The sequence below is a fragment of the Medicago truncatula genome, chromosome 1 (assembly GCF_003473485.1).
Source record: "Medicago truncatula cultivar Jemalong A17 chromosome 1, MtrunA17r5.0-ANR, whole genome shotgun sequence".
NCBI classification, from domain to species: Eukaryota; Viridiplantae; Streptophyta; class Magnoliopsida; order Fabales; family Fabaceae; genus Medicago; species Medicago truncatula.
The window spans coordinates 50,393,866-50,406,137 of record NC_053042.1 but is presented as its reverse complement, the minus strand read 5'-3'; the positions used below and the strand labels follow the sequence as shown (position 1 = coordinate 50,406,137).

The 12,272-nt window shown below is 30.9% G+C and overlaps 1 protein-coding gene across 1 annotated transcript; it reads right to left on the bottom strand.

Annotated features, from left to right (window-relative positions):
* Positions 1-6,960: 6,960 nt before the first annotated feature.
* On the bottom strand, positions 6,961-10,808 carry LOC25485170 (serine/threonine-protein kinase STY13). Its single transcript, XM_013614346.3, has 7 exons — positions 10,678-10,808; positions 9,603-9,913; positions 8,822-8,943; positions 8,462-8,661; positions 8,200-8,374; positions 7,907-8,041; positions 6,961-7,390 (listed from the first exon to the last, which is right to left on the bottom strand). The coding sequence occupies exons 2-7, from the start codon at positions 9,910-9,912 to the stop codon at positions 7,184-7,186; spliced, it is 1,149 nt and encodes a 382-aa protein (XP_013469800.3). The 5' UTR covers position 9,913; positions 10,678-10,808; the 3' UTR covers positions 6,961-7,183.
* Positions 10,809-12,272: the final 1,464 nt, after the last annotated feature.

Sequence of the window (12,272 nt, the reverse complement as noted above, 5' to 3'; positions counted from 1 at the left end):
TAACATTCTTTTCCAAAATATTTTTTTGAAAATTTAAAAGAATCACAATTGTTCAAATAATTTACCCACAATAAACATGACCTAGTATATTTGTAAGATCTAACCTAGTTGGTAATTTTAATATTGTTAGATTAAACACCTTCACATGAGTTCAAATTTAGACATTGATTATGTATGTGAGTTTTAAATAATGTCTACAAACCATAAAAAATGTAAACTCGATAAAATTTAGCTGATCAAAATAAATAAATCACAAAAATGCATATGACTTGGATTCCTATGAATCAAGCTAAAGTTCAAAATAAGAGTGTAACTTTTCAACGAACATGTTCTTCTATTTTATCTTATATGCATATGACTTGGAATTTATCGATCTAAGGGCACAATGTCTAATTCAATCTCTAACTTTCAACATTTAAATATTGATGGCAACCTCGGTGCTTCTCCAAAAATCATAGACATTATTTGGTTTCCTCCTCCTTTCGGTTGGATCGATACTTTTTATATTGTAGAAACTACTTAGTTCTTTGGAGGATTCATAATCATGGGCCAATTGTTTACATCTTTGCTCTCATATGCATTTTCATATTTCTCACAATTTTAGAAAAGGAGATCATTTTGCGAACATGTTAGCTAACTATAGTCTTGCTCATGTAGGTGATCAATGGTGAGGTCATGTCTTTCATTTTATTTTTGAAGAGTTTTTTTTTTTATAAATAGAATGATGTTGCCTTGTTAATTAGTTGATGGCTGATAACTGATAATTTATAGTTGAAAAGTTAGTTTATTAAAATAAAAAGTGTTTGTGGTAAAATTAGTTGTTCAAGTGGCTGATAAATATAAAATGACGTAAAAAGACAATCGTTTTTTATAAATCATATATACAATTTTTATTAATTATTGTATTTCTTTTTAAATGTTTAAATTTATTTTAAAATATTTTCATCTCCCAAATGATAAATGTATTTATGAATTCAATTGACATTTTTTATTTAACAAAACTTTCTTTTAATGAATTTTACTCAACTAAACTTTCTTCACTCTTTATTGTAAATTTCATATAAAATTATTTATTATTGAATTAAGAGTATGTAAAAAAAGAAAGTGAACAAGAAAATTTGAAAAAGATTGTGGGTAGTTTTTTTTTTTAAACGTGGGCAATTGAATAAGAATGTGGGTAGGTTTTTTAATTAAAATTAAATTAAACTATATTAATAAAAGGTTAAAATAGGAAGAAAATATAAAAAGCTACCAACTATAAGCTCAAAAGCTACTTGAAATAGCTTTTCAAAAAATGCTATAAGCTCATGAGAAAAGCTTGTTACCAAACGCATCATGTTTTCATCCAACAAGCTTATAATCTAATCCAAGAAACTATAAGCTAGTTTTTTTGTGTTACCAAACGTACACACAGCCTAAGTTTCTTTCTAATCACTACCAGGTTAAGACAGATCTATGCGCATCACATCAACTAAGTAGACTAAATTTCTACACCCTTTAGTTACCATTATAAATAAAACTCAATTTTTTAAATTTATTAAATAATTGATGTATATGATGAATATTATAGACTAATTACATGAGTTATTGAATAAACTCAAGTGTCAATCTTCTAAGATTTAGATGGAAGGTAAATTCCTTTCCAGAATTTCAATGATATTAAAGACTCAAACTCGAATTTAAACTTAGAACCTTAATTTTTTTTGCTAAGCAGGGAGAAAGACAGACATTCCGAAAGGCTACACCGACATCCCAACTAGGTTGACATCCCCATATGCAACTCCGCTGGAAGCCTGTCTAACCAAACAAAATCTTGAACTCAGACATTTCAATATGCATAAAAAATTCATTGGCGGTTTGGAGAAGGTCCCCTAGAACCTTAATTAGTACCAATAACTTTGCTATTTGTTTTGTAAGAAAATAATACTCCCGAGTCCCAAACTTACTCTGATGGTATTAACTTGACATCTTGGAGTGTGCTCTTCCTCAGAATCTCAGACTCGACTCTCTTTGATGTCAATTTTAGTGAACTAGTTTAGCTTTTTTTTTTTTTAAAAAAAAAAAAAAACCTTCAATCCCTCTTATTAGGAAAAAAAAAACCTACATTTTAGACGAATTGAATATCTTATGCATCTAATCAATAATATAGACCAAATACATCAACTATTCAATAAATTTAAAAGTGTCCTTCAAAAAAAATAAATTAAAATTGAATATTTTCTTATAATAATGACCGAATAAAGTAACGTGCATATTTGAAATTTATTATTTAGTTATACAACGTGAATCTCAAAAATTGGGTTTTATTATATGTTTTCAAAATTTACACATTAGATCCTATTTATTTTTTGAACTTTTTAAAATTGAACCCTATATTTTTTCATGTTATACAAACCGGTCTTTATTAACTTCCAAATTTTAAAAATTGCAGAATAATCTTTATAAATTATATAAAATAAAATAAAAGTAAATTAGTCCCTATAATTTTTTAAAAATTGTAAATTGGTTTCCAAATTTTAAAAAATCACTAATTTAATTACTCCATCCAAACATGAAAATGTAGAAATTAAGAGAAATCAATTGAATTTATTTTTTTTGAAGGATCAATTGAAATTTTTTAGTTGCCTAAATTCTAATAATTTTTTTATAATTTTTAATTATCTCGTTCAAATAGACTCTAAACATGCATGAATATCTTCTAAAAGGGTATAGAAGTAAATGTAACAAAAGAAAGAAAAATAGAATGCGTAGAACCATGTATCTGGTCGCAGTAACGTCCTATAGAAGTCTGAGAGAAATATTTAGGCAAGCAACCGTGCATATCTTTGCTGGACCAACTTCTGTATGAAGTCTTTGGGATAAGACAACCATGCAGCCACGATGATATTGCTTTTCAAAATTTTCTCCATCAAAGTGAATGAACCTCTCCACTAAAAGAGTCCACATCATTTCCATTATGCTGCTAAAGCTAAAGGATGATGATTTGTCGGGGATATTATAAATGTATATCATGAAATGAATGGAGAATGACAGTTTTGTTTACTAGTGCATGCTACTAGACTAGACTAGAATGTAACCAAATAGAGTTACTAAACTATAGTTATGCAATGGGTAGGATGAAAACGGGTTTTACTTTCATCGTCCATCTTTAACTCCTATATATTCTCATGTTACCATATTCATATGCAACGAGGATGAGAAATTGAATTTCATTCACATCTCCAACATATTTGAGTATCTCTGCTTCATTTTCATTCTCGCAATGATTTTTTTTTTTTTAAAGAAGATTTTTTCCATTTATGATGGAAATGTTCCAATGCATTATCTAACTATATGTTCACTTTAACATTTCTTTGATCGAATAATTTGACTTTTATATAACATGGCAAACCTCAATGGATAATAAAGTAAATTTTTACATCGGGACGGGTTTGAGATCGGGGTGGGTACATATATACATGTTTTTCATCTTATACTCGTGTTTTAAAATCAGGAAAAATTCAAACTCATACTCAAATTCAGTCAAAACGGAAAAAACCCAAGAACTCAGAATGGGTTCGGACGGATAACCGTAAGTAGAGGTTATGTTATGCTTCTATCATGAAAAAATTGACATGAACCCTCGTCTTGATTTTCTAATGTGTGAGACTGTTATTATAGTTCGTGAATCATGAATATATTGAAGTTATAAAATAGTCGTTTTTTAATAATTTGATGGAACAATGACTCCAAAGTAGTTGTTTCCAATGAATAATATTAGCAAAAATGACTCCAAAATGGAATGGGGTGGAAAATTCAGAAAAAGGAAAAAATTGAGGAACCAAAAAAGAAGATTTTTCCTTAAAAAAACAAAGATTTTAAAATGAGGATCAAAATTTCATTTTTTGAAAATAATGATATCAAACAGGATTTAATTTTTTTCATTCGAATAAAATATATTGTAGTGTTTTCACTAATTTATAGTGTTTTTATATACTACTAAAAGTAGTATTTAATTTTAAAGTTAAATCTATTTTTCGTATCTATACAATATTTAGTATTTTAGTTTAGTCCAAAAAAAATTATCTATTTTTAGTCTCTACCTTTTATAAAAAAATATGGTGCTTTCTGAAAATTTATCTTCCAAATGAGCGATTTCATGAATCAACTTAGGCTCTTTTCTTACATGGAGTTATATCACCAACTTTCTCAACATCATGCTCATAATCCTTATAGTCATTTCATAGTTATCAATTAGTTTTACCATTAATTTAAATACTTCAAATTCAATTCCAAGTTTATCCATTTTTTCAAAGGCAAAATGAAATCATTACTCAAATTAAATAGTGGATAAGGCACAAGAAATGTCATTATCAATTATCTTATCCACCATTTTTTGTTAAGCATTATTCTAATAAATTTGTACACCTCTCACGCTCTCTCTATCTTTGCTTCTCTCCAAATGTACCCATCCAACATACTTGTAAGGTTCATAGAAAAATTGTTTATATTTTAGAAATAAAAGTAATCAAAGATTATTTGATTGTAAAGTAGTATAACTTTAAATTTGAATGTTTTATATTACATTCTCGACCATAGCGACAACACTATGTGCACTTATTAACCGGGACAAAATCTAATATAAAGGGTTAGAAATCCTACTAATTTGCATCTAGCACAATAGATTACTCTCTCACAATTAATAAAGTAATGTTCCAATTTTGACTTAACGAATTATGCCAATATTTAGTATACTTGTGTCTCAAATAAAAGGCTAAATTGTATTTTTGTCCCCTAACTATTTAGGTAGTATCACTTTGGTCCCTTAATTAAAATTCGATTTACTTTGGTCGCTTAACTTCTCTCTGTTACACATTTTAGTCATTTCCGTTAGTTTTAATTCAAAAACATTAGATTTTCTTCATTTTCTTCTGAAATTTTTCTGGAATTCTTGTTGTTGAAGGTTGATGGAGATGATATGAAGATGAAAAAGATGAGGTATATGGATTTACCAAAACAGACATCATTTGCACTTAATAATCAGATTCAGATTAATTTTTCTACTAAAACTTTCTTTTTAAGGGATTTTCTACTAAAACTTGTTTCCCAAGCATTTGTGTAATTAATTCTACGATAAGTCTTTAAACAATCCACCGAAAAATGAAGCTAGCCAGATTATACATACAGACCATTATCTTCTCATGTAGTTGTTCTTTCCAAATTCAAGGGTTGAATTATCAATATACAACATACTTCAGAAGACAATTTGCTCAGTTAGACATTCACTTCACCCAAAATCTTTCAACATTTGAACTACTATCACCGGAGCAACTTTGTCATGCCGATATCCTTCTCTGGATGGTAACCAACATTGTTTACTCAATCGGCTGATGTGACGCTCACACGAGTTCATTTATCATTAGTTTTATGTTAATTCTATAAACGATTATACACTCTTTAATTGGTTAAAATCTACGTGAATCTCTGAGAATTTATGTGAGATCTGCATATGAGTTGCTAGAACTCTTTCAATTTCTATGCAGTGATGGTATATAAAAGTGTTACACGAACAATATGTCTAACTATAAATCTCTTTAAAAAAAAAACTATAAATCATTGTGTATATTTATATCTATACACGAAATAAAAAGAATACATAGTTTTTGGTTGTCTTTTTCACTTCTAATTACCCTTAAACAAATTTCCTTATAAGAATGTTATATTCTTATTGTTATTAAAAACAAATAAGAATTTATATTATATTTGTTACCAATAATACTCGATAGCACGACAACAGTTGTCATCAAGTGCACACGACTTGTATTCCACCAAGTTACTTTTTTCAGTTTTCCAAATTTATTTAAATTTAAATTCAACAAAAAGTTAAGGCGTGTTATTCGTGAGTCGTGGTGGAATTTGTCGTGAACAATTGCAGTACTCATTTGTTATATCGTCGGTGTCATTGAAAAAGATAAGCATAATTTATTACAATAGAAAAAATTAAACAGTGCTGATATGCTTCGCGGGAAATAGCACTACCCTTCGAAAAATTAAACAGTGGCTGACTTGGCTAGTAGCAATGGTGAATGGAATGTTATTATTTTGGAAAAATGCATACTAGAGATATAATTTGGAGAATTATGGCTTCAACTTCTCCGAATGGTAAGTGCTTGCGACCTGGTGGAATATCCGGTTTCCTCCTCATATAATTTGTTGTGCAATTTTCATGATGAGAATACTGATATAGGATGGAATCGGATTTGGAGGTTTGGAAAATAGGAGATCCCTATTGCATGCATTGTGGCCAATTAATAGAGACTACGTTACATGTGATGAGGGACTGCCCACTAGCTTTGGTTGTTTGGTTGAATGTGGTAAAGATTGAATATCGGCTACAATTTTTCAGAGAGAGAGAGAGAGAGAGATTAGATGACCACCTCCTCCGGGAAGAAGGTAGGCGAGCAGGATGTGGTGGTTGATTAGAGGATCAGATGGGCAATGGTGTGATGATTTCACTAAATTCATAGGAAGATGTGGTGCTTATATGGCTGAGATATGGGGTGCGTTCGTAGGTTTAAAATTAACCTATAGCAAAGGATATAAGATTGAGTTGCTCTTAGAAGCAAAGGTGGTAGCTGAAAATATTCTTGATCCTAATACAGTGTAGACAGATTGGTGGAGGCTAGTGCAACATATTCGTCGGATACTTCAAACAGATTGTGAAGTTAGAGTGTGTCATGTGTACCGTGAAGCTAATGGTTGTGCAGATGCCTTCATTAATATGGAATGCGATCATGATCCATACATGGTTTTCTATGAGCAACAACATCCCCTGTTGATATAGCATTCATCCACGTTCTGTTCAAAAAACAATTGCTCCTTTTATCCCATAGCACACATCCAATCTCTCAAACAACAAAACAAGAGATATCAATGCTCATGAGTCATGAATGCATAGACGACACATTGAGTATCCCATAAATCAATGACTCACAATACCAGCAAGCAACACAATACTAGTTCAATATCTAATATAAAATATATATGAAGTCAACCAGTAAATTGACAAGCAAGCCAACAAATGACAGTTGAAGGCTGCAACATACCTCCGATATTTCCATAGACAACAACTCCGATATTTCCATAGACGACAATGACTTACTTAATGTACATAATTATACTCATTAAAAATTGAGTATGATTATTATGGGCCACGAGCAGGTTTAAAACAAAAACAAAATGGAGTCTGGTCTTCTCTTATCATTCCGCCTCCTTTGCTTGTATCAATTTTTTCCAACATTGTCACCACATCTTTCATTTCCGGACGCTTTTCTGGATTCTTGTCCCAGCATCTTTTCATTATATCTGCTAATGCACTTGGACAGCATCTAGGAATCTCTGGTCTCAAATTCTGAGCAAGAATGAAAGAAAAGTTGAATATAATAAATAGGAAATGTAGAATGATGTATGAAACTTAATAAAGTATTTCAAGAGAAAACATCTATGGATGAAAATAATATTAAAAGATGACGGCGTTACAGGGAGCACTCTTATGAATACTTTGATACTTAATAAGAGTAAATTTAGTTAAAAATACTTAATATTTATGGTCATATGATGAAAGCCTAAAGAGTTTACTGTGTGATATATAGGAACTAATAAATGACTAAGCCTATGTTTGTTTAGTGGTACAATTGTAGTAGTCTAGTAGATGCACGTTTGTACAGAAGCCACAATTCTTAGCGTATGTTTTTTCAGGGTGGATTGGCTTTAGAACTCATGAAATTCATGTCAAACGCCAATCCAAACACGTAATAACTAATAAATCATGCCAAGTTGAGACAAGCTAATGAAAAATTCAAAATGCTCATATGAAAAGAATATGAGGGTAGATAGAAAGAGTTCATGGTTCATTGTATAAACTGACCTTATCAGCAACCGCAGCTGACGCATCAGCAAAGCTTAGATTCATATAAGGCATGTCGCAGCAGTAAATTTCCCACAAGCAAATGCCAAAGCTGTAGACATCACAGCTTCTGTTGTAAGGCTTACCACATATAACCTGCACATAGTTTAACGCCAAGATTAAAGCAAATTATTGAACTAGAGTTCCAATTTCTTAGTCACGTGAGTGATAATCATAGAATATAACACTTCCATAATCAGCCATCGCATTGAACCACATAATATCTAGAGTGAATTTCAAAGCAGAATTAATACCTCTGGTGCCATATACCCAACGGTTCCAGTACTGCCCGTCATTTCACTTGGATTTACCGCTTCAACCCTAGCAACTCCAAAATCAGCTATTTTCAAATTTAGATTCTCGTCTAGCAACATGTTATCAGTTTTTACATCGCGGTGAACAATTTTCTGCGAATGTAGATAACAAAGACTGCAATGGGAAAAAAATAAAATTGGTTTGAGAGAAAAAATACATTTCTATATCAATAATTGTAAAGGTAAATACAATGTGACTCACCCTCTTGCGAGGTCCAAAGCCAACTGAATCACAACCCTGTATGCAAGTTTCGATCGCCTGTTTTTCATTAAGAATTGTTTCAATGTCCCACCATGAACAAACTCAACAATAACGCAGCACGCCTTGGAAGGAAGGGGGTTTTGACCACCAGCATCTGAAGGAATCTTAAGATTTGAAGTCCCCATTGAAGCTCCAATAAACTGTTGGAGGAATGATATGAACAATTACAAAACTACGCTTTAAAAAATAAAAATCCTATAGTTCCACATCATAAAGGAAAGGAGAAAAATAAGCATACAAAAGTTTATTAGTAATCATGAATTTAAATAAATGAGAGTGTGAAGGATATTAAGTTTATACTTTTGTGACATTTGAATGATCAAGTTTTTGCCACACAGTAACCTCCTGCCGAAATGATGCTCGTAAAGCAGCAGTTTCAGCAGCAGTGGCAACACCATCCTCACCCCAGTCCAACACTTTCACTAGAAAATTAAACATAACAATTCAGTGAGAAATCTAAAAACAAAAAATATTCAAGAGCAAGTTAGACTATGACTTGAGTTTTTTTTTTTTTATGCAAGCAGCGTAACTAAATAGGAAATTAACTTGTTATATAGCTTTAAATTGCAACCTGAAGCCGCAATGTAAAGATTATATAGGCCTTTACAACTGCAATTACGGTCACATTGGCCACATTTATTTGACGGTGTATGCAATATTAATGATTGCAACATAATGCGACAACGGTTGCAATTTAAAACCTAGATTCGATGCTGAAACAACAAATCTTGAGAGAGGACAATACCTTATACTATCTAATCACATTGAATAGGATTGTAACAATACCGCGACAACGATCACAATTTAAATCCTAGATTCGATGCCGAAAGAACAAACCTCGAGAGAATACAATACCTTATACTATCTATTCACATTGAATAGGATTGTAACATAACCGCGACAACAATCACAATTTGAAACCTAGATTCGAGGCTGAAAGAACAAACCTAGAGAGAATATGATACCTTATACTATCTAATTACATTGAACAGCATACTTTTATTTCTGTCATATGTTTTACACACAAAAAACACACAAAAACAAGCAAACAGAATACAAATGCAAATCGTAAAGTACACACCAGCAACATCTTGGTTGTCATAAGTTCCCCTGTAGACAGTGCCATAAGCCCCATTTGCAACAACATATCGTATTTCCAATTTAGCCAAATCAATCTCCCACTCTTCTTTAGGCCTACTTGCCTCAATACTTCTAGAAAAAACCCTGCTCATGTGCCTTTCTAGATCAGCATCCAAGTTCTTCAGATCAATTCTATCAGCTCTGAAAATCATATCTTTACTGCTTAGATTTCCACTACGGTTAATCTTTGAACTTGCTCCACCATCCGATCCCATCTTAGGGGGACCAAGATCCATAGATCTTGATTGCATCCTAAACACCCAAATTCGACAACCTCAAATCCCAAAAAACAATTTTCCACAACTAGTACATTAATAAAATAAGAAAATCACAATTTTTCCTTTCAGCATCACAATTCTTATTGAAGAAAAAAAAAGTATATATATTAATAAACAACATTTCAAATCACATTAACAGTTGTGTGTTAATCTGTTTGGTTATAAAATAAGAAAAAACTGCACTCAAATACAAACTATGCAGCCAGAATTGAGATCGCAAAGACATCAAAGTAACATCGATGCCGTGTTTAACTGATCGTTTTTTAAAAACTTGTTTATAATGATATACCCAAGAAAAGCCAAATCGTCAATCTACATGGTTTGCACCTAAAAACTTCTCCTCCCATACCACCTATTACTGTATTACATGTTAACCATTATTATCATATTATGATTAAAAAAACAATTTTTGATTGAAAAAATAAAACCAAATCAATAAAAAAAACAACCAATTCAGACGATCACATGAACAATAGCTCACACACACACACACACACACAAAAAAAAAAAAAATTTAAACGGGATCAATTTCAAAAACGTTGATAAAAGCTGCATGCAAGCGAGAAAAAACACACATGAAACCCTAACCCTAATATAAACACTTATCGAAAAATAGTTTGATATAATAATCACTTCAAACGATCAGGAAAAAAATCATAATCTTAACGAAAATAACGATAATAATAACAATAATAACGATGATGAAGCAACATATGAAAAGGGAAAAAAGATGTAAACCTAGAGAGATGAGTGAATGTTGAAGGATGAGGATGGCTGAGAGGAAAGGTCGGTGCTACGGTTACGATGAACCACAGAGAAATACGAGAGAAGCACGGGGTATCCCTTTGAATAAGGAAAGGGAGAGTAAAAGAAGCTTCCTTTCAAGATTGCAAACTTTGTTTTTCTGTCTATATATATTTACTATTCATTTATTTGTATGTGTATTAAATTTGACTTTTCATATTTCAAGACAAATTAGTAGTAATAATTAGGGGTATGTTTAGGGAAAAAATAATAAATGCATTAGTAATTTAAAAAAGGATTTACATTTAGGGACAAAAATAAAGTCAAATAGATGTTTAGATATAGGGACGCACTGACTATTTGTTTTGTTTTACATTTTACATATACTTTATCTTCTTTTTTGACAAATTGGTTTATCTTTTTGTAAAATATCTCAAAAACATTTTTTGTTGTAAAAATATGGAGAATCAAGGATTCAAACCCGTGCTTCAATCTTTAAGGATATGTTTGTTTTTCTTACGTTGAGGATATGTTTGTTACGTGTTAAAATAAAATTGAATTTGACATTTAATAATTAAATAATTTGGAGATTATTTTAATAATTAAATAATTTAAAGATTATTTTATGGTCTTCCATGTTTTCTATATTTATTTTTCAACTAATTTTTTATATATATTTTGACCAGAAATAAATTTTTTTCATATATCTTTTGACCAAAAATAAATAAATGAACCTAGACCCGAAATGAATTCTTCCTCTATTGCTTAATATGCTAAGTTAAATTTAAATTCAAATTATATTTTTTTGAAAGGAAAATTCAAATAGTTTATTTTTTGGAAGAAAAAATTCAAATAGTTATTATCCTCAAACATAAATACATTTTTGTTAAAAAAAATAAGTATTTGGGCAAAACAACCCACACAAAATATTTTAGCTTAAATGCACTTTTTGTTCCATTTATTTTGAAAATATATATATGAAATTTTGGTCTCATTTTTTTTTTGAAGAAGCTAAAATGGAATATATTACTGAACGTTTGAAGATTATAGCACAAGGAGTGCCAAAAATCCAGCGGAAAGAGTATCAAATACAATAAAAAAAAATACGGGGAACAAAAACCGGAAAAACCAAAAAAAAGAGCTACTCTGTTACATAATAATTCTCAAGCAAGGTAAAGGATTTAACCACCAAAAATGGTAGGAGAAAACAAAATTAGGACGATTTGCTTTCAGTCACCAGCAAGATTGAAGCTTAACTTTATCTAGCAATTGATTAATCGAAGCTTTTGTTTGGTGAAAAACCCGATTATTCCTTTCAAGCCAAATCACCCACACACAAGATAACCATATAAGATGAAAAGCAGAGCGGTTGTTTTTGAGAAGCCTCCTAAGGTGCGAAATTGATATAAATGGTCTGTCACATGTTCAGAAACACTATGTGGTAACTAAGCCAATGAGAAATATCATACCAAAGTTTACCAAAAAAATCACAAGAGAGGAATAAGTGTTTTGCATCCTCCATCATACCGCATCCACCCACGCATAACTGAGCATTTGGAAGTAAAATATGTCTTTTAATTAGATTGTCT

Bases quoted from the DNA above. Each gene is read 5' to 3' on its own strand.
- LOC25485170 (XM_013614346.3), bottom strand. From the start codon at position 9,912: ATGCAATCAAGATCTATGGATCTTGGTCCCCCTAAGATGGGATCGGAT. The intron at 8,042-8,199 runs GTATTAATTCTG...AACTATGTGCAG, and splicing joins TTGGGTATATGGCACCAGAG to GTTATATGTGGTAAGCCTTA. The intron at 7,391-7,906 runs GTCAGTTTATAC...ATTCTTGCTCAG, and splicing joins CAGCTGCGGTTGCTGATAAG to AATTTGAGACCAGAGATTCC.